The 26,622-nt window shown below is 53.6% G+C and overlaps 10 protein-coding genes across 10 annotated transcripts; 4 read left to right on the top strand and 6 right to left on the bottom strand.

Annotated features, from left to right (window-relative positions):
- Positions 1-46: 46 nt before the first annotated feature.
- Positions 47-3,850, bottom strand: QC764_704540 (uncharacterized protein). The gene is made up of 3 exons (XM_062950115.1): positions 3,021-3,850; positions 2,369-2,959; positions 47-2,303 (listed from the first exon to the last, which is right to left on the bottom strand). The coding sequence occupies exons 1-3, from the start codon at positions 3,105-3,107 to the stop codon at positions 414-416; spliced, it is 2,568 nt and encodes an 855-aa protein (XP_062795814.1). The 5' UTR covers positions 3,108-3,850; the 3' UTR covers positions 47-413.
- A 132-nt stretch (positions 3,851-3,982) lies between these two features.
- On the top strand, positions 3,983-5,927 carry QC764_704550 (uncharacterized protein; the record flags this gene model as incomplete). Its single annotated transcript, XM_062950116.1, has 2 exons — positions 3,983-4,415; positions 4,487-5,927. Exons 1-2 carry the CDS (start codon positions 4,117-4,119, stop codon positions 5,925-5,927), a joined length of 1,740 nt encoding a protein of 579 aa, XP_062795813.1. The 5' UTR covers positions 3,983-4,116.
- Positions 5,928-5,950: 23 nt separating this feature from the next.
- QC764_704560 (uncharacterized protein) lies at positions 5,951-7,272 on the bottom strand (the record flags this gene model as incomplete). The annotated part of the gene is made up of 3 exons (XM_062950117.1): positions 5,951-6,703; positions 6,767-6,995; positions 7,068-7,272. The coding sequence occupies 3 exons, from the start codon at positions 7,270-7,272 to the stop codon at positions 6,055-6,057; spliced, it is 1,083 nt and encodes a 360-aa protein (XP_062795812.1). The 3' UTR covers positions 5,951-6,054.
- Positions 7,273-8,080: 808 nt separating this feature from the next.
- Positions 8,081-8,596, bottom strand: QC764_704570 (uncharacterized protein; the record flags this gene model as incomplete). The annotated part of the gene is made up of 1 exon (XM_062950118.1): positions 8,081-8,596. The coding sequence occupies one exon, from the start codon at positions 8,594-8,596 to the stop codon at positions 8,081-8,083; it is 516 nt and encodes a 171-aa protein (XP_062795811.1).
- Positions 8,597-8,720: 124 nt separating this feature from the next.
- On the top strand, positions 8,721-10,193 carry RPS7A (ribosomal protein S7A; the record flags this gene model as incomplete). Its single annotated transcript, XM_062950119.1, has 3 exons — positions 8,721-9,071; positions 9,385-9,467; positions 9,531-10,193. 3 exons carry the CDS (start codon positions 8,721-8,723, stop codon positions 9,895-9,897), a joined length of 801 nt encoding a protein of 266 aa, XP_062795810.1. The 3' UTR covers positions 9,898-10,193.
- A 761-nt stretch (positions 10,194-10,954) lies between these two features.
- QC764_704590 (uncharacterized protein) lies at positions 10,955-11,896 on the top strand (the record flags this gene model as incomplete). Its single annotated transcript, XM_062950120.1, has 1 exon — positions 10,955-11,896. One exon carries the CDS (start codon positions 10,955-10,957, stop codon positions 11,894-11,896), a length of 942 nt encoding a protein of 313 aa, XP_062795809.1.
- A 2,376-nt stretch (positions 11,897-14,272) lies between these two features.
- On the top strand, positions 14,273-19,524 carry QC764_704600 (uncharacterized protein). Its single transcript, XM_062950121.1, has 5 exons — positions 14,273-14,670; positions 14,701-15,322; positions 15,552-16,107; positions 16,164-16,473; positions 16,535-19,524. Exons 3-5 carry the CDS (start codon positions 15,748-15,750, stop codon positions 19,204-19,206), a joined length of 3,342 nt encoding a protein of 1,113 aa, XP_062795808.1. The 5' UTR covers positions 14,273-14,670; positions 14,701-15,322; positions 15,552-15,747; the 3' UTR covers positions 19,207-19,524.
- Positions 19,514-20,053, bottom strand: QC764_704610 (uncharacterized protein; the record flags this gene model as incomplete). Its single annotated transcript, XM_062950122.1, has 2 exons — positions 19,514-19,782; positions 19,855-20,053. 2 exons carry the CDS (start codon positions 20,051-20,053, stop codon positions 19,655-19,657), a joined length of 327 nt encoding a protein of 108 aa, XP_062795807.1. The 3' UTR covers positions 19,514-19,654.
- Positions 20,054-20,480: 427 nt separating this feature from the next.
- QC764_704620 (uncharacterized protein) lies at positions 20,481-22,769 on the bottom strand (the record flags this gene model as incomplete). The annotated part of the gene is made up of 2 exons (XM_062950123.1): positions 22,042-22,769; positions 20,481-21,979 (listed from the first exon to the last, which is right to left on the bottom strand). Exons 1-2 carry the CDS (start codon positions 22,460-22,462, stop codon positions 20,481-20,483), a joined length of 1,920 nt encoding a protein of 639 aa, XP_062795806.1. The 5' UTR covers positions 22,463-22,769.
- A 125-nt stretch (positions 22,770-22,894) lies between these two features.
- On the bottom strand, positions 22,895-26,572 carry QC764_704630 (uncharacterized protein). The gene is given in 6 exon segments (XM_062950124.1): positions 22,895-23,784; positions 23,855-24,205; positions 24,278-24,603; positions 24,672-25,373; positions 25,382-25,864; positions 25,876-26,572. Coding segments are annotated over 5 exon segments (2,187 nt in total). The 5' UTR covers positions 25,415-25,864; positions 25,876-26,572; the 3' UTR covers positions 22,895-23,009.
- Positions 26,573-26,622: the final 50 nt, after the last annotated feature.

The following is a 26,622-nucleotide window of genomic DNA, read 5'->3' as shown; positions in this document are numbered from 1 at the left end:
ATAAGAGAGGATTGCTTGGTACCATGATGGTTGTGGTGTCTACAACGCTTCTACTGTTTCACCAAAGTAGTAACACCTTGCCACGTGGAATGCGTTTTGAGTTCTTCTGGGCCGTGTTAATCCATGTTGTGTTCCTGCCAAGTTAACTCTGGACTACAACTCTTATCACCTTGTGGATTTCCGAGCCAAAGTTTCGGTGAGGAGGACAAGCTTTGTTCCTCCTGACAAGAGACGACTATGTACTCATGTTCTAGATGCATGTTGCAGAATTCAAGCCGAGTGGATATCGACAGTACAAAGTCATAAACCCAACAACCAGGTGGGCATGTCAACCCAACTTGAACCAATCCAACAAACTGTGCACACTCCTTTACCTCCTATGCCCATTCCCCATACCCGCCCCCATTCAGGCTTTACTGCTGCTGGGAACTTCCACCCAATCCAACCGTAGCCGCCACCTTCCTGATCCTCAGAGGTCTAGGATGCAATCCCCCCAGCTTCCTCCTGCTGCTCTTCTTAGGTAACGGAGGCAGCTGCGGCAGTGGCAATTGATTCAAACTATGCTGTGACTGCGCATCATCCGAGCACACGCTGCTGGACAGCGTGCACACGGAATCGCTCGACGCCATCTTTTGCATGCTCACCTCTAAATCATTGATCGTCTCGTCTCGCTGCTGTTCATATCCGTTTGTCTCACCCATAGACGATACCTTGCTTCGATTACCATCGCCGTGAAGCTGCCCCTCGTGAGGCGGCCACGAAAGGGGTAAAGGTGGCAAGGCTGACTGCGGCGGTGGTGGAGGGGGACGTAACCCGGCGAGGCCGGAGAGAACATCGGGAGCTGACGTGACGGAAACTTCAGTGGATTTAATGTTGTCCGGTGTGGTAACCTCGGTGGACGCGTCTGAGACTTTGCTGCTGGTGTCCCCGATGCTGTCTTCTCCACTGTTGCCGCTGCTGCTCCTGTTGCTGTTGCTGCTTCTTCTGCTGCTTGCATCGTTACTGGCCCAAGCCAAGCCATCTGTTGATGAGGAGCAAATACCGCTCGCCTGTGGCCCGCGGGCTGTCAGGCTGAGGGGCAGAGGTTTGAGATCTTCGACTGAAAACCTGTCGACAGAGCCAAAAGTGTGACAGGAAGGGCGGCGGAATCTGCCACGACGGGTGCTGCCGACTCGGATGGGAATATGGGGATAATGGAATTGCTGGCTGGAGGTCGAGAAGGCACGCAGAGGGGTTGCCTTGGCAAATGAGGATGACGCGCGGAAGTAATGTGATTTTCGAGCCGAGAGAGACCCGATAGATGGCCGGACGGTCACCGGGGTGTAACTGGGTGGTGACACGGTCAAGAGGCTGTCGCAGGATGGTGGAACAGAAAGTTTGGCTTCGGATAAAGCGGGCCTTCCCAAAATTGGGGATGATGGCCTGTTGGCAAGAGTGTTTGATCGCTTCAGCATTGGACACGCTGGAGCCGGAGAAGAAGGGGGCTCTGGCTCGTCTCCCCATGGATGTATGATGGTGCTGGTGTCAATGGCGATGTTGTACCGAACGCCCTCCATGTTCCGGCATATCGGTGGGGAGTATGAACAACTTCGCAGTATTTGGCTGATGCAATAAATCAGAACCCAACGGGCCTTGCGTGTGTCAGCTTGTGTCAGCTTTTCGTTCTTGTCTGCTTTGGAAGGAAAGAAGACTGCATCTTCTTCGAGCTTCCGATAAGCGACGACAAGTGGATTTGCCATCAGTGAACTCTGCTTGTTGGTGGCCTTGATCAAAGACGCATGATCAACCAATGTTTGTCTAGGTTTCACCTTGTCATTCCTGCTGAGCCATGATAACTTGCGGGTCGCCGGCTTCGGAATCACCTCCGGCACCAAAGGTAGAGGATGGTCCAGCGGCGTGAACTTATTCCGCTCGTCAAATCCATGAACAATCTGTAGAATTGTGCCGCCGGTCTTGAGGTGAGCCAAGGTCGGCATGCTAGTGGTGCAGAGAGTAGTGTCCGCAAGGTGCTGGTACAGGGCGTCCAGGTCCTGATGCATTGTGGCATAGACATCCCGCTCAAATACAAGATATGGTGGCTCAATCGATGCCGGTGGGTATCTTCCTAGCCGTTTTGTAAAGTACGCCGCAAGAAACATTCGAAACCGATCCAAGTGCGAATGCTCTCCTGGGGTGAGTTTCGTCTGGCTTTCTCGGAAGTCGCTTTCTAGAAAGTCTCGGAGCTGTTGACCTGCTCTGCCCAAGTATGTGCTCATTTCAGCCTTGGTTTGTCGTATCAGTTTCCGCGTTTGAGAGCTGATAATCTGTAGCCCAATGTGTCAGACAAACCGATACCCAGCAGCCTCACAAAGATGCTGTCCAAACTCACTTGAAATTCAGGAATGTCACTGAGATGGTCAGACATACCCACACAATGACATAGAGCATCAGTGTATAGATCTTTTAGTCGAAAGTGCTCAGCAAAGTGTACCAAAGCGAGGGCGTGAAAGGGTCGGTTTGACATGTCCAGATAGCCCAGCTCATCTATGTAGCCCAGGATGCTGTCCATGTTATCTTCATCAGGGCAACGATACTCTCTCAAGCTATTCAGCAGACTGATGAGTGCCGACCCGAGGTGCTCACCCACAACAGGCCGACGAAACACCCAGGCAAAGAGGTTGCGAATAGAAATCTGATGGTTCCGAACATCTGGCCTGCCGACAGATATAGGATTTGGGATGTAGAGTTCGACCCTATCACTTGAAATGGCGTCACCCATGAGCTCGTTCACCAGAGCTTCTTCGGCGTCTGACGATGTCCAATCAGGAGTATCTCGCAAAGCATATCTCGCCACCAAGGGGTGGCATTTGGCCGCAAAGAGCACATCAAGATTGACCTTGAACGAGGGACCCCGCCGTGAGATACCTTGCTCGTACAAGTAGACGAGGCAGCTCCCGTCCCTAGACCATAGCTCCGGGTCCTGGAATCCAAGTTAGTAGGATTATCCTCGACCCAGTGCTAGACGCTGATGGAAAAAGTACCCTTCTCAGGCTATCCCAAGCCGTACACCCCTTGGTATCGCCATCCCACCTCTTGAGGTTTGATATTGGGGTTGATGGACGTTCCATAAGCTCTGAGGTGACTATTCACCGGCTCCAAAAGATCCGAGAGGACCACGGAGACTCGGAGCCACAAGTCAACGCACTGCCAGAGGCAGTTCCTGGCTGGAGAAGCCGTCTCTTCGCCGGGTGAGAGATATGTCGGTTATGAGCTCGATGCTGGCCACTTAGCAGCTCTGCCGGCGATGGGATGGCGGAAGCGCGGGGTGCCGGGAGGTGTTTGGTTCACCAGTGCCCCAAGAACGGACGACCAAGAATAAGGTTAGCTGGACGGACGCCAGTTCCGGTGGTAGGTAAACCAGGCGGGTCATTCAGTTCCACTGCTAAAGCAGGTTATGGTGTGATTATGCTGCTGGTAAGATGTGTAAAGTCTGTAAGATATGCCGTCTCTCCAGGACCACTATCGCCATTCATTTAACGTGTTGCTACAGTATGGATGTGAAATCTGCTTCACCGTAAGGTGAAGCAGATCCACGAGGGGGCCACAGGAATTAACCTCAGCTTTGCATGACCCAGGGCACATGGGTGTCACCACGATACGCTTGTATCGCACATCCGGATTCGTCTGCGAGGATGAGATATCTCAGCATTCCAAACCGAATGATGCATGATCCTTATCCTGTCTGCAAGCCATGTGCCGCGATCCATCATCGTCTGTTGTTAGGTCCGTAAAAGACGAAAATTAACCGAGTCACGCGCAACTGCAAGTAACTTTGACTGTACTATAAAACAATGGGGATTGATGTTTGAGGACTCCAGGTTGTGGAAGAGGAAGGAGATGGGATGATGTGGCTTGGATGCAAAGGGTTAGGGTTTGGAATGGTGCCACCAAAATTAACTGGCGGCGCGTGTCAACTGCCCATCAAGCGCGTCAAGCTCCCAATTTTTGGAAGCTACAATTAAACTCCAGCTCGAAAAGGTGCGGGGCCACATGAAGGTGTCCACGCAGCGGCAGCCTCCGACGACTTTTACTTCCCATTTCTTGCTTGTGGCAGTTTTCATATAGTGCTGGGGCGTAATGGCGCCCTTGAATCCATACACGTACATTCAATGTCCCTGCTCCGACTCAGCATCGCTTGGGCGGCCTTCAGACGCAACATCGCCGACCAGTGCCGACGGTGACGAAGAAGATAACGCCTTCGATCCCCGTGCCCCGCGAGCCAACTTCAGTCTTTACCCCCTCGAGTATCTCTTGTACTGCGAAGACTGTCACCAGATTCGCTGCCCTCGCTGTATCACTGAGGAGATTGCGACCTACTTCTGTCCCAGTTGTCTGTTTGAAGTGCCGAGCAGCAACCTTAAGAGTGAGGGCAACAGGTCCGTTCGTCGTCTATGTCTGGTGTTCGGCTTGCCCTTGGTAGGCGTTGCTAATAAGAGATCAATTTCAGATGTACTCGCAGCTGCTTTCAGTGCCCAATATGCATTGGGCCCCTTTCCGTAACGAGCATAGAGGCACCGCCGTCAGACCCAAGTCTACTTGCCCCTGACCGCGCTGGCACACCGCACACGACATACTCGCTGATTTGCTCCTACTGCAGCTGGAGCTCGACCGAAATCTGCATTCAGTTTGACAAGCCGAATAGTATTCACGCTCAGCTCGCCAAAATCCGCAATGGGGGCGCTTCCAGACTCACGGCTAAGGAACGTAAGGAACGGCGTAAGGAGTTGTCCCATCGCGGAGGGGAGGCAGCACTAGCAGCGTCAAGTGAAGCTGCTGCAGGGCAAGATACGGACCTGGAAACACAGTTTGCGAATCTCAAGCTGTTTTATAACAGTCAGCTTGCCGATCCAAACGCGGGAGATAACGGCTTCTCGTCTCTGGGAGATCTCGGCTTTTCGTCGCCGTCCTCGTTGTCACGAATAATGAACCTGTACACGGGCGGAAAGCTCCATGACCCAAGAGCCAAGTCCAAGTTGGGCGCCATGCGCGAAGCCATCACGGCCGACGAAGGCCTACTCGAGACAGACCTCGACGAATCCTCACTGATCACTCAACTCCATCAATCAGATTTTCTCGACACAGCGTCAAACACCCAAATCTGCTCCCAGCCGCCCAACCTGGGAGAAACTCATCTTTATGGAGCTGCCCGGTTCAACTCGTCTCTGCGGCCAGTTCCCTACCTCTTGCGTACAAAACGCTCCAAGCGCTGCCCTGTCTGCCGTCACATCATCTCCAAGCCCGAAGCCAAAGTCCAGACCACGCGCTTCAGAATCAGGTTGGTAGCAGGCAGCTATATCCCAAGCATCACTATCCGCCGTCTCAACCTCCCGGGGCCTAATGGGCCCGCTGCCCCCGCCATCCTGGGCGATCTCCTCGAGCCTCTCAAGCCGGTGCACTTTGTTCTGACGTTTAAGAACCCGATTTTCGAATCCCTCAAAGTAACCCTCGGTGCCCCGGCCAAAACTCCAGGCAGGTTCCCCAGTAAGGTGACGGTTCTCTGCCCGCAGTTTGACATTGACGCCAACACCGACGTCTGGGATGAGGCGCTCAAGGAAAACGACCGCGAGTCGTCGGGTAGGAGCCGACGCCGGGCGGGGACCGAGAGCCAGTTTCAGGTCGAGGTTGGTAAGATTTGGGAGCGAGGCCGGAACTGGGTTAGTATTATCGTCGAGGTTGTTCCTGCTTCCTTGAAGTTGGAACCAGGTCGGGATGTGTTGAAGCAGGATGAGGATGTGTTGGAGATTCCCATGTTTGTGCGGATCGAATGGGAGGCGGAGGGTGGAGGTGATGATGCTGCTTCTGGAACCGGCCGGGACAAGGATCAAAAGGAAAAGAAAGAATTGGCATATTGGTGTGTGCTTGGGCTGGGAAGGATCAAACAGGGTTGATGAGAGTGGTCATGGTAGATACCCCCCGTTCTTTCAAACATCATGATGGTAGCTGATACCATAGATCAAGAGTTACTTCGCTACATTTGCCCTTGCTACGAATCAACAAATCGGTAAAGAGATCTAATCAGGCTCCGAACTGCTCCTCGTAGCCAGTCAGGCAATACCGATACCGTACATCATTGTTGTGCAGCTTTGTCAGCGTCTCGGCGAGATTCTCTTTGCTGATTTGGACCTCCTGCACCCAGGTCTTGATCCCCTTGTCAGCCGCCAGCTGCAGCATAGTCAACACCTCCTTCCTGCTCCCCAAGTGCGAGCTTCCAAAGAAACACCCGTTGGTCAAGAATGTCTGGTTCCGGACCTTGATTCCGTCATCCTCTGGCAAACCGACACTGACCCATTTGGCATGAATATCCAACAAACTCAGATACGCGTCCAGATCAAACCCTTCAAACGAGTTTGCCGTATTGATGATGAGGTCAAAGGTCATCTTATGAGGCACGTTCCAGTCCCTGTCTGACGTGGCCAGAAACCCGTCAGCGCCCATGGCTTTGGCATCAGCTTCCTTGCTGTGCGTGCGGGAGATGGCCCAGACTTCGGCGCCGAGGGCCTTGGCGAACAGGAGACCCAGATGGCCGATGCCGCCGAGCCCGACGATGCCTACTTTCTTGCCGGGGCCGCAGCCATTACGGACGAGGGGGGAATAGGCGGTCAAGCCGGCGCAGAGCATAGGGGCAGCAACGGTAGAGGGGAGAGCGTCGGGGATGGGGAAGACCCTTGGGACGAGATGTCAGTATGCGCCTTTCCAGAGTCAAATCGTGGAAGGGTGACAACCATACCAGTGCTCGTGTGTTCTCACATGGCTGGAGTAGCCACCTTGGGAGACGATGCCTGTGTCGGGCCATTTGGCGCCGTACGTATCCAGCTGTTTTTGGCAATAGGTTTCGTTGTCGTTTTTGCATTGTCGGCAGTCGAGGCAAGAATAACTTTGAGCTCCGACACCGACGCGCTGGCCTTCTTTAATAAGAGACACCTTTGATCCCACGCGGATAGCAGTGCCTATTATTTCTATTCATCCCTCATGTCAGCGAGCTGAAGGGACCGTGCATAAACAGGCGAAATCGTCATGAAAAGCCATACCGTGACCAACTGCAAGAGGGAAATGCTGCTCTCCCCAGCCGCCACTGATGGTATGGACATCACTCCCGCACACACCACAAGCCTCAATCTTGATATCCACATCGTAATCGCCAAATGGCTTCGGTTGGAACTCGTTCTTGTGGAACTCGGTCCAGGTCTCTGGTCCATTCACCTGGAACCCGGTGAAGGTCTCGGGATATGGCATGTTGGCAGGTAGTAGACAGCGACGTGGGAAACGGCAAGGCAAGGACGCTTGATTCTTCTCTTGTAAAGCACGGAGTCCCTCACAAGATAACAACACAATAGTGACAGCGGCCACCCCGCCTTTTATTCAGTCACCCTCCTGGGTTGATCGAGATATGATCTGAGGGGTAAACCCCAACTTCTCTTACCACCCCTGACTGAGGGACGGATATTATCCAGACCCGTCCAGCGGTGCAACAGAACCAATTAAGCCGGACTTCCACCTGCATGGAACTGTTCTTCCCGAGCTGCTGGAAGTTGGTAGGCAAAACTTCATGGAGTCAACACCCACCTCATTCCGACCAATGCCGTGTTATTCGTCGTTCCCCTCTGACCCCACCGTGCTCCGCCACGACGTCGCTCAAAGCGTGACAGCGCTTGGTAAGGTCCAAAGAATACCCCCACGCTGCCGTCGCACCCACAGTTGGTATTCTGACGGATGACGATTTTCCCACAAATCACAGAGCGAGGTTCCGAGACTGGGCTGGCATACGTCGGGAGAACATGTTCGTCGAGGCGAGCGCATAGGAGGCGGTAGAATGGAGATTCAGGCACCGTTGAATATTTCGATTCCCAGATCCCAATATCAGACTCCGTAGAGCCTCATCATGCCTACCCGCTTTGTCGATCTTGAAAGACGCAAAAATGGACAGCACTCAGGGCACATGGAAGACCGACGGGCCAAGAGTCCTGCGCTTCGCTTGCGATCTGACAATGGGGCATCATTTTGCGGCTCCTGATGCTTTGCCGCGTCTTCCATGGTCGTGCAATTATGCTGCCTTCGCTGATTTCGTCCCTTTCGTCGACGAGAAACCAATGCCGGCCAAGAACGCGATTCTCATGGTTGCCCCAAGACACACAAACGGAATGTTCCCAATATCAATGGCGTTCCAGTTGAAGATGTCCCAGTAGATCTGCACGCCCAGCTGCTTGACCGTATACAGGTGGCCGAGGTCGCCAACGAGAAGGCAGAAAAGGACGGTCCTCCACACGACGATATCAGATGTAGCTCTGAGCACAAGAGCTTCGTTGATAGCAAAGAAGAAATACAAGTTCCCAAGCTGAGACAGTACAATCGATGTGCTTGTCGGGATCGGCGAAGCGGCAGAGGCGGCGTGAGTGAGCCTGAGGTAGGTCTCTTGGTCGAAAACGGCAAAATATGCGCCAACGAGCGCCGAGATGGGTTCGACAAGGAGGAAAAAGAATCGGTAGAGAAAAGGAAGTGAAAACCCGCCCTTCTTTGGAGCTTTAGGCGCAGGGGCCGTTGATTGAGTTGAGGCGGCCATTGTTACTTTAGGCATCGACACTCGGTGATGTCTGCCCCCCGAAAAGGTGATTGGGGATGTTGTGGGGATTGCAGCTGACGGGTGGTCCAAGCTTCGAGCTCTGGCCATCTGCCTGGCAGAATTCATGGTGGGGCAACAGACAGTTCACCGCCTGCTAATATTGCCAATCAGGCCCACCGAAAATTCTCCAGGGCTTTCAAACCCTATCCGCCAAGGCCTGGCCAATCCATTTTCCATCAACCACTTTGACAACCTCGCAGCGAGCCCATCTCGAGACTTCTTCGGAACCCGACCATCGACGACAACGGCCAAAATGTCTACCCCTCAGCTCAGCAAGATCGCGGCTAACAGCCCTTCGCACTCCAAGCCCTCTGAGCTTGAGCAGGCCATCGCTGGCGCTCTCTACGACCTCGAGAGCAACACTGCTGACCTCAAGGCTGCCCTCCGCCCTCTGCAGTTCACTTCTGCTCGCGAGGTGAGACCACACTGAACTCAAATGATCTGACAGACGAACCAAACACCCGGACATCCTGTTCCACCGACGTCGCGAACCTCGAAACACATTTTCGCCGCGCGTCGGGCAGTCGCACTATTTGGGGAGATTGATATCACAATGGGAAAACGGGCGAGGGCGAGTGTTGCGACGCTCCAGTCCAGCGCCGGCCCTCTCTATGTCCGCTGGCCCTGACATCAATGACATCCATACCACAGCGCGGAATAGGACGGGAAGCGGTCCATGGATTGCACTGTCATCCAGGAGCTCGCATGCTGACTTGGATCTGAAATAGATCGAGGTTGGCCACGGCAAGAAGGCTATTGTCATCTTTGTCCCCGTTCCTTCTCTGCAGGGTTTCCACCGTGTCCAGCAGCGGTAAGTCTTGCCTCTCATGTTTCCGTTGTCAACGACAACATCGTTGCTGACTTGGCCATCCAGCTTGACCCGTGAGCTCGAGAAGAAGTTCTCCGACCGCCACGTCCTCATCCTCGCTGCTCGCCGCATTCTCCCCCGCCCCAAGCGCTCCACCCGCTCCCGCAACCTCCAGAAGCAGAAGCGTCCCCGTTCCCGCACTCTTACCGCTGTCCACGATGCTATCCTGACCGACCTCGTCTACCCCGTCGAGATCGTCGGCAAGCGTATCCGCACCAAAGAGGACGGCTCCAAGACCCTCAAGGTCATCCTTGACGAGAAGGAGCGCGGCGGTGTTGACTACAGACTCGACACCTACTCCGAGGTTTACAAGCGCCTCACCGGCCGTGGTGTCATCTTCGAGTTCCCCCAGACCGGCTCTGCCGAGTACTAGAGGTCTCGTTAACTGGAGCTTGTTCAATGGGGAGTCATAAGGGTCTTTGATTTGGGTTTGACATTCGGGTTTCGGGTCGGGTGCACTGCATGCATGGCAGCCAAAATGGGATGGCGTCTTAGCTAGCTTGGGGTAAATACAAGCTTGATTCATATGGTCCAATACCCCCAACCCCAGAAATACAAGCCTGGTATGAAGTACTTTTCAAAGTGCTGTTTTGGTGACAATAGTGTGAGCGTGATATTGGTTCGTGGCTTGCGCTGAAGGTGCGCATCGCGATTGGAACAACTTCGTCCGACGCAGAGAAGCTGAACATGCATATTGATCGACCTATCACTTCTGTGGCGGCCTCGCTATTTGTCCCGTGATATGAAAATGCACTTCTTGACATGCCATCCGTACGGGCCTCATCCGTTCTTCCTGGCGTTGCATTCCTCGGGTCGGGTAACGTTCGGCCCTCCATGTGTTTGGGAAGCATCAATTTTGAAGTGATGTCTAGCGGTACCTTGTCCGCCAGTGGAGTTCAACCGTTGGCCCTGTTTTTCTAGAGTCTGGGCGGAAGGGCAGAAAACAAAGAAGAGAACCACATGGTCAAGAGCAACAAGGCATTGTTTGATGATGTAGGCCCGTCCCATCACCTCTTTATCATTGAGAGAAACTGGAGCAGTGATGTCATGAGTTTCGAAGATGGTGTCGTCGGGTGCGCCAGGTGGTTGGTCCCCATATGGGTGATCAGCTGACGCACTAATAATACCACCACCACCCCTGAGCTTCAACCATCCACGATTCCAACCGTGCACCCCCTTGTCAAACGCCTTCTCGGCAGGTGTTGGAATTCGAGAATAAATGCATATATAAGCAGCAAATCCCCACTGTTTCTGGGGTTGATTTCTCTTTCGGCTCTTGTTTTCTTCTCCCAAAAGAGTCGCTCTCTCAACTCGCAACACCACACACGTCAAAACACCCAAGGTTCAACCCCGCGGGTATGTGTGTGTGTGTGTGTTACATGTTATTCATGATCCAATAACACAACTCATCAATTCCAAATTTATTCAACATGACTATTCTAGAATCCCCCCATTCTATCGTGAAGACGGCACCCCACAGCAGGCCTCTCAAACTCGCCATCCTGCTCAACTCATACCGTTCACCCTTCATCCACGAGATTAGGGACTCGTACATTCGCTCCCTCTCCCAGGTCACCCACTACCCGGGCACTCAACTCTCTTTTTTCTACCCGGCCGATAACTACAAGCAGGAGAACGACCTGCCTGATTTAAGCCGGGACAACTACGACTTGATCGTAATCGGGGGCGGAAACGCCGACCCGAGGAAGAGGCACGCGTGGATCTTGAGGGTTCACAAGTTCATTCTTGACACGGTCAAGAACTACCCGCGGCAGAAAATTTGCGGGATATGCTGGGGACACCAGACGATTGGGATGCTGTTTGGTGGCGAGGTGATTGATCTGGAACATCCCGAGCTGGGGGTGACCGAGGCGGCTCTAACGCCGCTGGGGCAGAAGTTTTTTGGTTCGAGGGATCATCACCATCATCATCAACAGCAGCACCGGGCCAGCACCTCGCATGGAAAGGTGGGGAAGAAGGTTTTGAGTCTTCAGCAGCATCACCGTCGCGCGCTTGGCACGGCACCAAAGGGGTTTCACGAATTGTTGGTTGACAACCAGGCTTTTGTCAGCCAGAATAACGCGATTCTAACCTTTCAGGGTCATCCTGAAAAGGATGCTCGGTGTGCCAAGTTGAGGGTGGGGGATGCGGTTAGGTGGTATAGCCTTGGGAAAAACAGTGTGAGCGAAGGGGAGACCGGGTCGTCAGAGTCTGAAGAGGAAGAAAGGGTGACGATGTTGGGGAAGATCCAGAAGGATATGGAAAGGCAGCACGATGGAGTGGAGGTTTGGGGCAGGGTGTTGGATTGGGTTAGGGAGGGGAGTTCTGGGGCGGGTCATGAAATTCTCCATGGAGGCGGTGTACATTTGTGAGACGGCGTTATAGGGCATAGCATGAGTCTGAAATTTGCATGCATTTCAAGCGACATGTAGGACATTTACGATAGTTCTGCTTGAGCCAGGAATATGAGCGTATTCCGAGTTCCAAAGAGGACACAATCATGTGTCCACGACAATCCATGTGCGTGATGTTAAATGGACAATTTGAAAAGCACAAAGCCCATAGGTCATCTTTGATTTTGTCCATGGCTGTCTCAACTCAAGTGTCGTGACTTGAAAAACTACGAAATATAATTTCGAATGTACCGTTACTGCTAAACGGACAGTTCAATCGGTGGCATCAGGATAAGAGTGCCATTGAAAAACTGCTTTACAGGAATCCGAACAGACATAATCTGTGCCGTAGGCTCCTCAATATATTCCCTCCTCTCTCTACCTATGTATCGTTCTGTGCTAATTGCACAGGTTGTAACCGTGGGGGACTACCACAATTCAACCCTCACGCATAGCCACGACATGTCGGAAGAAACGATCTCAGTATGACCCGGCTGAAGCAAAGACCCGATGTGACGGGTGTAGGTACGGAGTGTGACTCTGCATCATGTTACGTACATGTTGCGTACCTACTTACCACACCCTCTATCAACAGTGCCAGCAAACTTACCTATCCGCCCGGCAGTGCTCGCAGCGTAACAAGCTGACAACTTTATGGGTGAATTTGCATACCTAGGTATGGTCAGAAAACACTGGATAAGTTTTTCAACCGCCTTGTTCTTTTCTTTTCTTCTCTTCTCTTGTTTTTGTTTTGTTTTGTTTTATGACCAACATGATTACACAACATCACGTGGTAATCATGATGACACTAACCTTTAAGCCCCCTAGAGTTGCTGAGGGCGATCATACAGGGAGAGTATCGCCATGCTGATGGCTTGGTGTTCCGGGCGGTTCCCAATACAACAAATTACTCAGACTCGAAGGACAGTTATGAGCGAAAGTCGCGGATCGATATGTGATTTTGAATGTTGATGCGGTTGTCTCACGATGCTCCCTGCCCAAGACATTTGATCTCACATGTTCTCGATTGTCTCATGACTGATATCTATCGGGGTTTGATGCGGACTTTGAGTGGTACGTGTGCAACCTGATGGAATCTTTCAGAGTAGGTATGTCCAGGTGTTTAACAGGCTTGGGATGCCTGCACTACTCCAGCACGCGGATTTGTCGAGCAACAGGTCAGAGTAGGTTGCCTTTGTCATGGTCAACTCGGAGAAATTCTGAAACTGAACATGGCGAACGCCGGTGGTTTACTTGACCGGCGAAGAGGTCAACCAGTTGGAATCAATATAAGGTACCCGAGGTATGATTGTTCAAGCAACACAGGCCGTCATGCAGAGTGACTCTCTTGACTGCCTGATGCCCAAGATGCAAAGACTGGAGACAACCCAAGGTAGCTGTGAGATGTTGTACGGCTTCGACCGGCTGTCCCCTCTTCTGTTGCACCCGAGTTAATAAGGATCGCGGTGTTACCAAGGTGACAGTAGCTGGAAGAGTATAGGCAGCACTACTTTCTGTTGGATGGAGATATCGGCATACAACCTGAGCAGGTTTCGTGGGAACCTAACAAAACGGCGGGAAGCCGAGTTTGTCCGTCCCGATGCACCTCGTACCGCCTTGCAGATAATCAGGGCTGCTGCATCGAGCATGAGGCTGAGTGGTTGGGTGGATATGGACCGCAGTCCACACGGGAGTGTGTGTGTGGGAGAATCCAAGGGTCTCCCACACGGGAGGGACCCTTGATCGGCCATAAAGACCTCGCTTCCATGGCGATCGGCGGTGCGAAGCTCGGAGCTTAAGAATGATAATTCTATAACTCGATGCTATTCCGGGCCGTGTTGATGATACTTCTGATACGCGCAGTAGGTGATGTGGTGATGAGCTTGGGATGCCTACACTACCTAGAGCCTCGTGATCCCCTAAATCAAAAAACGGGATCTTGAGGAGTGGCTGCCATGCTGCCTTTTGAAGGCAACTGACTGTAGTGTACACAAATCTGAGAGCCCATGAGACCCAAGGAGGGGTTCTTCCCACCCTCCTTCGGCACACAAGCCCCGCCCACCAAAATAGAAGCGATAGGTCGACATACCCTGAACTATCTCCATGTACATGCTGTTTTGACGGTTTGAGTCAGCACAGCGGCATCGTGGAGGCCATCTTTAGACAGCGGCGGCACCTTCTTATCGGTTGTGACCACATGGAGTTTTGAAACGTGGAGGCCAGAAAATGGATTTCTCGCTCCCAAGGCCGGTTGTTGATCACGAAATGCCGGGGCTCTGCTCCACTGGAGGCGGGGTGCAACAGGGCAATCCTGGATAGGCATCTCCTATTGAGTTCACGGTGGCAACTTTAGAACAACACGCCTCACCTTATTGTTCTAGAATGAACCGATGTACTCACCAAGATCTTGTTGGCTGTCTCGGCCTCTGTTGGTAACCTCGTGTCCCGTCTCAAGCTCTGTCACTTTCCATTGTTCAACATCTCCATGAGGTAGTACAAACCTGGAGGGGAATCCAACCTGCAAACTGTGGGGGTGGGCGACGACCAAAGCAGCAGGCAGGCAGGCGGGGAACGTGCACCCTGCAGCTCCAGGTTCCATTCCAGGATCCACTTCGATCCCACTGGAACTCGAGTGTCCAAGCTCCGACTCGGTTCCACTCACAGTTGAGTCCTGTCTTTGCCTTCACACACACTTCCTCCGAGGAACTGATTCCATCCCGAGTCCAGTTGGATGTCGACAACACGAGAACCCGGTGGGATGGCCCGGCCACGAATTCGCCCCGACACGCCCGGCTAGCAGCAGTGCTCATGAAGCAGGGCAACCTAGAAGTCGGCAACGCCACCATTCCCGCCTCAGTCAGCAGTGTCGGCCACCCGACATGACATCCCACCCGCCCCTCCGTGTTCCTCTCGAAACGCATCCGGGCGGCGCCTGACTGTTGAATCCCGGAGGAGGAAGTGCACTTTTCCCCATGGCCAACCAATGCCTGTCAAGAGGCAAATCATACAGAGTCACCCCATGGCACCCTTGGCCACTCTGGTGGGGCACATTGCTGCTTCTGAATGGCGGCATCTTTGATACCTCACTACTCACCCACAGCAGCTCCGTCGGTGAGTGGTCGTGGTGGTGTAGACCCTTGCTTGGCTCGTCTTGTACCTGTGGGACTTGTCGTGATCTGGATGTGTCCGCTGCTTCAGCCAGACGCAAGGCTGCCGTGTGCCTGCTCACTTGTCGAGGGCGTCCGAGGGGTATATACTGGACACCGTCGAGCTCTCATCCCATTCCTTCTTCTCCTCGACCTTCTCGAAGGATGCCCGCCTCGAATTCCGTCTGAACAATCTCAACAATACCATGGTATCGGAGACTTTGCCTTTGAGACCGTCTCCCCATCCTTTGTCCCAACAGTGAGTTCCATTGAACCCTTGGCTTTCAGCTTCCCCCATCTCGGCCATGGACCGGAGTGTCGATCGCATCTAGAACGCCCCCTTTTGGCTGGTGCCGCCACCGCACTGGCCGGCCTTCCACCGCTCAGGGGTACAGGCCGCACCGCTCTTTATCAGCCAGTCTTTGTTTAAAGATTGCTTATCGGATATTTTTGTGCCTCTTGCTGACGGATACCTCGTTATCAAGCAGAGATTAATTGCGTCTTATAAACCCCCCAGGCTGGGCCGGTGTTGGTTATATTGACGACCTACCTATCTTGGACTTGCAACAGGTTCTCTCCGAGCCTTGTCAAGCTCCTCCTACATTCTCTCAAGGTTTTCTCCCTTTAGAGGCCGAGGCTTGCACTTCGTTTCTCCCGTCGACGCCCTCGACATATCTGCCCATCATGCATGGCTACTCGTCTTCCTCGGAGACGGACGACTACTATAGCTACCGCAAGCACAAGGCAACGGTTCCTGCCACCACGACCACCAACGACGCCAACAAGAAGAAGAAGAAACGCAAGGTGCCTCCTCAGCAGAGAATCAACCGGATATGGAAACGCTTCAGCGACAAGCGGTTCAACAAGGCGGTAGCAGTCTTGCCCTTCGACCCGGTTCTCCCTCCGTCGATTTCTGAGCGATCCAACGAGCTTCTCAGTGCTGGGTACGAACGCGCTGCTTCTGAATGTAGGCGGAAAGTCCAGAAGATCATCCAAGAATGCCGAAGGGTGAATATGCGATATCGGGATCCTGGGTGGGATCTGGTAGGTGTACTTCCTTGTTCAGATCTGCCATAGCACATGCTGATATCTTTGATTAGGACTGGGATCTCAAGATGGAAAAGGGGCATACTCTCAACACCCTAGGACGCACCAAATACGACCTCAGCATGTCGACCATGCTCAACCCCAGCTCCGTTGTTCCCAAGGCCGTCAAGCGAGTCCACGAGATCTTCGAGAAGCCGACCTTCATGGCCAATCTCAGCGGAAACGACGTCAAGCAGGGTAGTCTTGGCGACTGCTGGTTGATGGCTAGTTTCTCGGGACTGGCCAATGTGGAGGATGGTATCAAGCGCATCTGCGTCGAGTACGATACCCGCATTGGCATCTACGGCTTTGTCTTCTACAGAGGTAAAATTCTTTGCTCTTGATTGTCCGGCCTGCCCTACAGTCTGACTAACAACCCCATCAGATGGCGAGTGGATCTACTCTATCATCGACGACAAGCTCTTTCTCAAGTCGCCTTGCTGGGACTCTCCTAGCATGCAGCGCGATCTCTTGCAGCAAATTGACCGCGAGGACGTCGAAAGAGTTTACCGACAGACGTATCAAACAGGCTCAAAAGCCCTGTTCTTTGCTCAATGCAAGGATCAGAACGAAACCTGGGTGCCGCTCATCGAGAAGGCATATGCCAAAGCACACGGTGATTACGCCTCCTTGGCTGGTGGCTGGATCGGTGAGGGATTGGAAGACCTCTCGGGAGGTGTCACCACCGAGCTTCTTGCATCTGACATCTTGGATCTTGACGGATTCTGGGAGAACGAACTCAGCCGAGTCAACGAGGAGTTTCTCTTTGGCTGCAGCACTGGTCTTCTCGACGGCGGCTACGGCGATCGTGACGGCATCTCAGAAGGCCACGCATACGTCGTGATGGAAGCTCGCACCCTCAAGAATGGTACTCGCCTTCTCAAACTCAGAAATCCCTGGGGTAAGACCAAGAAGGGTATCTGGGAAGGCGCGTGGTCTGATGGCTCAAAGGAGTGGACCACCGAGGTACAGGAAGAACTGGGCCACCATTTCGGCAGCGACAGCGTCTTCTGGATCTCGTACGAGGACCTGCTTCGCAAGTACCAGCATTTCGACCGGACTCGCCTGTTCCGCGAGAAAGACTGGCGCTGCTGTCAGAGATGGATCGGCGTCGAGGTGCCGTGGAAGCCTCAGTACAACGAAAAGTTCCACATCAAGTTGACAAAGGAGTCTCCTCTTGTCATTGTTCTGAGTCAGCTCGACAACCGCTACTTCAAGGGACTTCATGGCCAGTACTCATTCCGCCTGCAATTCCGACTGCACGAGCAAGACCGACCAGACCCGGAAGACTACATTGTCCGTAGCCATGGAAACTATCTCATGGATCGTTCTGTCTCTATTGAACTCCCGTCCATGCTGCCTGGAAACTACAGCGTGTTCATCAGCGTCGTTGGCGAGCGAGATTCTGAGGCCTTGAGCATTGAGGAGGTTGTCAAGCGCGAGTGCAAGAAGCGCGTCGAGAATGAGAAGCTCGCCCAGGTTGGCTATGCCTATGATCTGGCTCACAGCAAAGCCGCTGCCCATCTGGAAGCTGTCAAGAAGCTTCGTAAGAAGGCAGACCAGAAGAAGGCCAGCGAGGCTCGTGTCAAGGAGCGCCGCAAGAATTGGGAAAAGCGTCACCTTAACCGGGAGATCACCAAGAAGCAAGGCCGCAAGAACAACAAGAAGCTCGAGGCTAAGCAAGCTGCCCGTGAGGCTAAGAAGCGCGCGGAAGAGGAGCTGAAGCCCAAGGATGCTGGCGTTCAGACTGACATCGCCCCGAAGGAGGAAAAGCCTGTCGAGGCCAGGGCTACTGATGTTCCCAAGACAGACGAGTCCAAGGATGCAAAGTCTGATGACAAGACCCCCGGCTCCAAGATCGAGGGGCGGGACACACAGAAGAAGGAAGCCGACAAAGCGGCCGAGGATCCAGCCAAGGCCGAGACGGAGCCCAAGAGAGAAGACAGCACGCCGGTAGTAGTAGATGATGCCAAGAGTTCCGACGAAGAAGGTGAAGACACCCCGCTCGCCACTCCCTCTGAGACTCCTTCTCTCGAGAAGACGGAACACGAAGCTTCTGGACTATCTGGGGACGAGACCGAGAGGACGCCTGACGAGAAGAAGGAGGCCACCGAGACTTCAAAAGACAAGGCTGACGACAAAGCAGAAGACAAGACCAAGGACAAGGATCAAGCCAAGGGTGAGGACAATCCTGAGCAGCCCAAGGATGAAGATGCCGAAACACCGTCTGCAGCTACCTCGGAGTCTTCGGGCACTCCACAACTCACCCCCAAGAGCGATGCTGCCACCCCTGATACGGACAAGGCCAAGCCCAAGGATGAAGACAAGGCTGCAGCTGCGGCCTCGTCTCCCACTTCTACTGGATCCCCTCCCCCGTCACCGGCCACTTCCAACCCTTCCCCACCACCTCCCGTGCAGCAAAAGAAGCCGCCCAACATGTACGTGACCTCAGATGGCGAGTCGAGCGCCTCCCCGGTCGAAGACTGGGAAGCGCTTTACAGCAGCGACGACATGACGCGCAAGCCGCGCATGGCCGCCCCGCCCCCTGCTGGTCAAGCCGTCGTCAGCAAGTATCGGGACGAAACAGAGGATGAGAACGAGCCCGATCCATGGAATGCCATTTGCGTGGTCGGCCTCAGAGTCTACTCCAAGGATGAAAATCTGGAGCTTCGTGTGGTTATGGAAGGCGGTGAGCTTGGTGAGGGTGGTATGGGTGAGAAGGGCGGAGTCGATCTGGATAACGCCCAGGCCAATGCTGGTGGCGCCCGGAGCACCAAGATTCACAGGGACGAAGAGAGTGAGAAGGAGGAGGCGGCATATGAAGGCGATAGCGAGGTAGAGAAGAGGAAGAAGAAGGAGAAGAGAAAGAAAAAGGGAAAGAAGAGCAGCGGAAGTGAGAGCAGCAGTGGGAGCAGCAGCGAGAGCGGTGAGGAAGAGCAGAGCCAGAAGGACAAGAATAAGGAGGACGATGGAATGGCTAAATATCCAGTAATTGTACAGAAGGGTAAGGGTGAGGAAGAGTACGAGACTGCGGTGGAGTCACAGCTGGAGAACTGAGTGATTGATGACTTGACATGCATAGCGAAGGAGCGTTAGAAGAGGAGGAGATACAGGTTTTGACTGTGTGCATTTTGGCAGCTGGGGGTTCAGGCAGGACTTGGCACACCTGGATCGTATATGTGGGTGTAAGGAGATGCGTGGCGTATGGGAGATGGGGTGCTTTTTGTTTTCCCTTTCTTTGTGATACTCCGCTTGTTTTCGTTAGTGATTCTACTGTTTGCATGATATTGTATATATATATTTGCTCATCAGAATCCTTCAACTTCATCCTCATGGTCTTATTGCAACAATACAGCTACCCTTTGCCGTATGCAACATGTGTGGTATTAATGTTCAAAAGCATCATATTGGTACATGAGGTATCACCGAAAACAAAGGAGCCGCCTTGCCATTAACCCCCTTTCGCTTCCTGTCTCGTCAAGATTCCTGTGAAGTTACCAACATTTTACTGCGTCTTCAACCCCTTTCCGACACCATTTGCAACGGGTCGCCCCGACCGGCCCGTCTGCTGACCAGCAAAGCGGACATATGCATACCCAGCAGCAGCGATGATACCCAGGATGACAATGTTGCCTGCGTAGGAAATCGTCAGCTTTCTTACCGGGCAGATGGGCGCGGGAGGAAAAGACAAGAAAGGAGACTTACCGGCAAGGAACCTGCCCACGCCGCCTACGACGTCAAACACACCCTTGAAGATGTCGCCGATGAAGATGAAGAAGCCGTTGAAGAGGCTGAGGATGCCGGAGACAAAGGAGTTGGTGATGGCGAAGACGGTGTGGAAGAGGGAGGAGAAGAGCTCGAGGAAGGAGGAGATGAGGTCGGTGATGGCGCTGGTGATGGCCATTTTTGCGGTTGTTTAGGTAGGTTGTTGTAGTATTTGGTTGGTGATAGTCAGTTATGGTGTTGAGGGGCTGGACCGCGTGTAAGTTACGAACTGGATGTGGCTGGTGTTTATCTGTGGAGAAAGTCTTGGACAATGGCTCCAGACAAGACGAACCGGTTGGTCTTTATAGAGACCTACGACGGGGCTGTTCAACCCGCCGTCGTGGGCAAGACAAAAAACGGGTGTTGACGTGGGTGGTGCTGATGAACTTGGACAGATGACGTCAGTATTGGACCCTGACAGGCAGGCAAGCCACACTTTGAGCAACAATGAACGGGATGAACAGACGTAATCACCAATGACGTTGCAGCACGGATCGTTCCGTGGGCGCATGACAGGCAGATGGGCTAGTACGCAAAAGGGGTATCATCATTAAGAATCAAGGCTATCAACTGGTACTGTCTTTGTCCTTTGCTGGCTGCTCTGTCGAACCTGACGCTTCCTGCTTCTCCTCAATCACAGGCATCAGGACAGCCGGCGGCGACGATCTCCTGTTGATGGGCGCAGCTTGCGCAACACCCACAGCCACGTCGCCAGAGTTCGCATCGCTTGCCTCTTCTTCCTTGTCCGAATTCTTCTCCGCACGCCTAATTCGCCTGCACACCACGACGGCCGCAACAACGGCAACGATGCAGAGGATACCGCCGGCTATACCCAACCCAAGAGCCACATTTCGCCAGTGTAGACGTTCAGCGGCCGCTGAACTCCCGGGGTAATAGCCAGACCACGAGCCCGAGCCGGATCCGCGGTCGTTTGAGTCCCCATCATCGAAATTCCCACCGTCCAAGTTGTCGTTGCAACCGCTGCTCGAGCAAGTAACTGGGAGTTGTTTGGCACCGGGCACCTTGGCTCCGAACCGACTGAACGGCACAATGTCTGGAGAGGGCTTGTTTTCATTCGAGGCAAACTTGGCCCGCGCGATGGCAATTTCATGGTTGCTGAGGTCGAAAACAAGATAACTGCGCCGCAAAAGGGAACTGCCGATATTGGCATATGTGCTCAGACGAGACGACGAGCTGTAGCTGTTGGTTCGTTTCTGAATGCCAAAGAAGCAGAGGTTGCTTGCGCCCATGAGCTTGGCGGGCTCAAGGACACTCGCGGAGCTGCTGGTGCGGCCAGCGTAAACGCTTGGTTGGACGATAAGATCGCTCGTCTCGACGTGGAGAACCGGGCCACCTGGTCCCCCAACCTCGATCTGGTACTGAACTGCGTTGGATAGGGAGGCGTCACAGGGTATCACAAAGCCTCCAAGGGTGGTGTTCCAGGTCGCCCCCACTGCTTCGGCCATCTGATCCGCCATCCCACTGGGGAGGAACGAGTAAATATTGCTTGGGCTGATCGAGACGTCGAGTGGGAAGTCATGTGTGCGCAGAGCCGACAGTTCCTTGCCACCCTTGGTTCCGTTGATGGTGTTGATCACGGTGCCAAACACGTTTTCAACCATGTTGCCGGCCACGGAAAGGTAATCGTTCGACCCGGACAGGCGCACAAGGTCGCCCGTATATCTCGACCTATCCACGGCACCGAACAACAGCCCGCCCGACTTTCCCTCGGCATCGTCGAGCCACATGCTGTAGGCTTGAGATTTGCTCTTGCCTCCCTGAACGAGTCGGTCGATGAAGTTGGTGTACATTTGCGTTGTGTAAGACGACGACGACGAATACGACGAGTACAAGTAGCCGGAGCTGTTGAAGCCGAGCCCGAGTACACCAACATGGGCGCTAGAAGAGGTAATCAGGCCCATTGGGTAGTCCTCCACTGTCAGGCCGCCAATCTTGAGATGATCCGTCATGTTGGTTCCGGAGACGCTGCCTTCGGCTGTACTCGCCTCGAAGTTCATGTATCGCTGGTTGGCTGTCAAATAGGTAGATGAAAGACTCGAGTTGTCTGTCATCATGTCAGTTACGATGTGGATGGAAAACCTCAACCTAAAAGAGAGAGCGACGTACAGGTTCCCCATAAGCACTGCCCTGGCCGTGTAACGACTTCTCCCTCGGTGCAGGGCGTTCCCACCGGATCGCCCCATTCTGTTGGATCGTAGGGATACCTATCGTTGTACTGAGTGCAGTACCTATACCGAGTGTAGTCCATGCAGTTTGATGATGAACTGCTGATGACCCAAGAATGCCCGGTATTGGGCGACACCAACATCTTCATCTTTTGGGCAGGCGTCCCAACTTCAGCCTCTACGGCGTAAGCATACGTCTCTGTGACGAGCGAGAGCTGAGTTGTGCCATCGTTGCGGGCAGAGAGCTGGTGGCCGCGCTCGTGGTGCTGTGCAAATGGGAGAAGCACATGCGCGGTCGTCGTTGCGCTGACTGCCAGAAGTGAGACAGCGAGTGTCGATAAACGAGTGTAAGTCGGCACCATGATGTGCGCTGTAGTATATCCTGAAGAGTCCAACGCTATCTTGACATGTTGAGAGGCCCGAGATCGAAGGCAAAAGAGTGACAGATCCTCCAAAAAAGAACGACTGTGAGGTGAACCAACACAAGATGTGGATGAAGCGGTGCCTGACAAAACAAAACCCACAAACACGGGACAGGGAGTCACCGTCCTGGACCCTTACCCAGCTGGGTGGCGCCGGTTTCGAGCCAAGAGAATACCAGAACGGGGAGCTATTCCCAAAGCCCCTCTGTGATTGGCAGTTGTGAGGGCCCAACGAACACAAGTTCCATGACCCCGGTTTTGAGATTGAACGAGCCAATGGCGCTGTGCACGGGAAATGACCCTTTCCAGGCACCAGAGTGCCCCTCACGGATGGTACTCCGTACTGGTGATAACAATATCTGGCGACACACATCATCTCTGAACAGCCTCATTAAAGCCTCTTTGTAAGCAGAGTCTTGTTATTTTCCTAAATACCCAGTTTGTTGTTACCTGGCCATGTTACCTAGGTACCTACCTACCTAGGCACCTACCCCTGATCTTCTGAGTCGCCGCTCTCCGGAGCTTCCATCCTGACCTCGCCATATTTCTTCAATAACACATCCAGCACTTTCCATCCCTCTTGTTCCTGAGCCGCTGGCCCGGATGCATGTTCCGTCTCGACGTCTTCCTGCCCGTCGTTCTGCGCCTGGGGGTGGGGATGCGGCCACAACCTTTGGGCTAGTTCTTCTCTCATCTTCGCATCCGCGCTGTCTTCCTCGTCAGGTAGAGAGGCATATTCGCGGAGCAGCTCCTTCTCGTCAACATGCATCCCACTTCGTACTAGACGAAAGATGGTCTGGGACAGATAGTAACTCTTCCCTTGGTCGTACAGCCCTCTGGTGCACAGGACAAGGGTGGCTCGTAGGGAATCAATGTGTGCTTTTTGTTCTTCGGAAGGCGGCTGGGCCAAGGAGAGACGGGTGTCTTCGAGCTCTTTGGTTGTGATAAACGCGAGTGTCATGAGTGACACCATGATGAAGACGTCCAGAGCTTCGAATCCGTGGCGAAGGTAGTACAACCTGAGCAGCGTTTCGTACTGTGTTCGGTGCAACGAGAATGTGGCCTGGAGGGGTGGAAGTGGTGGCCCTGTTGGTTCTGATGGCGGGTCACTGTTCAAAAGAGAAGAAATAGCGAGGACGTTTTGTGACGGTGCTGGAAACGCCGCTGACGCCGGAGACGCAGCCGGAGCTGAGCTCGTAATATCTGATACGCCGGTCATGAGGCTTTGTAGCATGGTAACAATGGCATGGTGGTAATGCATGCTGGCACGGGCAAGTACATTAGTTATCCATAATCTCTCAAATGACCGAATCGGAGCACAGGGACTCTTACTGAAGCTTCATCTGCGCAGTAAACACAATCGTCCTTGGCGAAAGTGATTCGGGCAGCGCAGCATACCATGCTTGCAATCTCCAGTAAAGCGCAGCAATCTTGGATTCGGCTGGTGGTGATCGACTCTGCCCTGCCTCCCCGTGCAACGTTTTGGAAATGTCGTTCAATATCACCCGAAACTCTGTGTTGGCCTTGTAAAATTCTGCAAAATGGCTCGGATACAGGATTCTTTCGAGGGGGTACTTGAGCCACACCTCGCCATACCAACTTGAGTCAGCTGTGATGGCAGGCAGCGGCACCTCCGGGGGGTCGTCTACGAGTGGCTTCTCAAACAAAGTGTAGGTACAGTGGCTAAAGTGACCATGTATCAGCACCTGCGCTGACTGAGTGCCCTTTAAAACAACTTGGATCGAGACCGCGTACCTTTGCCAGCCAAATAGGCTCCATGCCGTGAAATCTCGGCCAGCCCTTAACCTGGGATTCAACGTTTCCCAGTTCTCAGGCTTCTTGAACAGCTTCATCTTGTGTGCCATATCAATCGCCTGGAGCGTGTATTGCCATCCAAGCTTGACCATGGCATTCAAGTTATACACAATGTTGAGGATGATGGCAGCTTGAATCGTTGTGAGCTTGCCTCGGTTTCCCGCCTGCTCCAACTCCCAATGTCTTTTGGCCTCGGTCAGGAAGCCATAGCCAAGTGTTCGAGGGTTCCAGAACTCGGCCCGGTCCGTTAATTCGCGGTAGCTGTGCTGCGGTCGGATGCCTGTGTCAACTGTGTGTATGACCTCGAATGATGGACGTGTTCCGGTCAACTTACGCAAGCAAGGGCAAGAACGGCATTGACCAACAAGGGGGAGCAAAATTGACGTCGATCTGCAATCATATCGGAGAGAAAGTATTCTTTCTGAAATGCCGAGAACCACTGGTACTCGTGTAGGAAATAGGACCTCAAGAGACTTCGAAGAAGAGTATTATCCGTCGTGACGCCGGTCCATTTTGACGGCTCGGCCGAGTCGATAAGAGGGTCATGCACTTCGGCGGCATGAAACGGCTTCACATAGGGACCGGGGCCCGGCGTGGTAGACTCTTCACTTGCTGACCGGTCGGTTTCCAGCTGCTTGCCTCTTCGTTTTGGCGACCTGACGGGGGATCTAGGGCGCTCAACCTCCCACTCGTATATGAGCGATCCTAAATAGGGGTTGTCCTGGGTCTGCAGCCGGGCGGGGAGCGGGGACATGAAGGGAAATTCGTAGCGGTATCGGGATTCCGGGACAACTCTGAGCTGGAGAAGAAGATCGCCGTGCTCAACATGCCGAAGGATGCTCTGCGGGTCGTCACCGGTTCGGATTCGCTTGAAGACCGAGTTGGCCTCATGCTGTGGACGAGACCTGAGGATGGCATAGACCTGCTCGTAAATGTTCACCTTGTCCTCCAGGTCAACAAAACGTCGCTTCAGAGCCTTTCCGGGAGTTTCATCGCCGCCCGCGTCATATTCGCAGTCAGAGTTGCGGCGAGTACACTCGTTACAACGAGGTCGCTCAGCAGTACACTGGGACCCATCAGGCACAGGTTAGCGAGCACTCGCACCAAAACAGCCCTCTTTCATGGCGACGGTTCCTTGCCTTTGTTTTCCGCTTGCGACATTCGATACATGCGGCTCTTGCGGTCCGCCGCCGAGGTGCTAGCTCGACCAATGTTGGTCGGGGTCCGAGACTGGACGAAGCCGAAGACAAGGCTCCGCGCTCACTCCCGGCTCCCTCCGTGTCCGCGGGAAGAAGGGCCCTCAAAGGCCGATGGGACGGCGGCGTTGCCATGAAAATGGCTTTGACGGCAAGCCTCTTGACCAAAATGTCTGGCGCGGGATGGAGGTGCAAATTCAAGGTCGGGAGACGAACGATGGAGCCAGGATATCCGAAGTATCGGCTCCACGTGCCCGGGCTGTCAGGGACAGACAGGCGCCTTCAGCGCTCAACGGTGCCGTTCAACTTGGTTCTTGGGAGACGGTACGGGCCAGGAACTAGGGGGTGGATGGGGACAGGAGACCGGTGTAGGGCCTAGATGGTTCCAACTGGACGGGTGTGTATTGTACTGTACAGTGTAGAGACAGGGCTGCTTGATCCATTCACGACGCTACGGAGTATCTCCCGGTCTGCTATGGTTGGTCAGACAGTATGAAGACGGGAGGCTGGGTAAGATGGTGGGTGCAAATGCTTCGGAGCAGATCCCGTCAATCGTGTGCTGAGCTGTCGGTCCCTATTCGAGATGTTCTTCGCCTCCTGAATATCTAGACAGATGCCTGTCACCATGGTCAGTCAAACAGATGGGCACCCGGCGAGCTAGTGAAAAAAAAATGAATCATGGTTTTATTGTCACTGGTCTACACGAATCGAAAATAACAGACAGCAAAGGCCCCAAGTGTCAAACAAGGCAGCGTGGTTATCTCGACCACGAGAAACAGACACAGATTCCATGGCTGAAGTCGAAAGAGAAAGAAGGAGAGGAGGAAGGAGGGAGAAGGGGCCTGCATGTTCTCTCGCAGCATGCGGCTGCTTTGCTTCCAGAAGGGTCTAGACCAGGGCAGACCTCAGAGACACCACGGCAGACACGGCAGTGCCCCCAATCGGGGAATTGATCTCTGCAGACTGGGGGGAGGGCGACGCTGAGAATCAGCAGATATGGCCAGATGCGCCGCGGGTGGGAGAAGGCCAGAGCCATTGGCATCAGATCCGTGGAGGATTCGTTCCTGGGTTCAGGATGCCATGCTGCTG

Source organism: Podospora pseudoanserina (genome assembly GCF_035222485.1).
Source record: "Podospora pseudoanserina strain CBS 124.78 chromosome 7 map unlocalized CBS124.78p_7.2, whole genome shotgun sequence".
NCBI lineage: Eukaryota > Fungi > Ascomycota > Sordariomycetes > Sordariales > Podosporaceae > Podospora > Podospora pseudoanserina.
The sequence above is the reverse complement of the archived record's forward strand: the minus strand, read 5'-3'. Positions and strand labels throughout refer to the sequence as shown.

Excerpts from the sequence above, each read along its gene's own strand:
- QC764_704540 (XM_062950115.1), bottom strand. The coding sequence starts at position 3,107 with ATGGAACGTCCATCAACCCCAATATCAAACCTCAAGAGGTGGGATGGC. Across the intron at positions 2,960-3,020 it reads CTTGGGATAGCCTGAGAAGG|GACCCGGAGCTATGGTCTAG; the intron begins GTACTTTTTCCA and ends CTTGGATTCCAG. Across the intron at positions 2,304-2,368 it reads GTGACATTCCTGAATTTCAA|ATTATCAGCTCTCAAACGCG; the intron begins GTGAGTTTGGAC and ends ATTGGGCTACAG.
- QC764_704600 (XM_062950121.1), top strand. The coding sequence starts at position 15,748 with ATGCATGGCTACTCGTCTTCCTCGGAGACGGACGACTACTATAGCTAC. Across the intron at positions 16,108-16,163 it reads GGGATCCTGGGTGGGATCTG|GACTGGGATCTCAAGATGGA; the intron begins GTAGGTGTACTT and ends ATCTTTGATTAG. Across the intron at positions 16,474-16,534 it reads CGGCTTTGTCTTCTACAGAG|ATGGCGAGTGGATCTACTCT; the intron begins GTAAAATTCTTT and ends CAACCCCATCAG.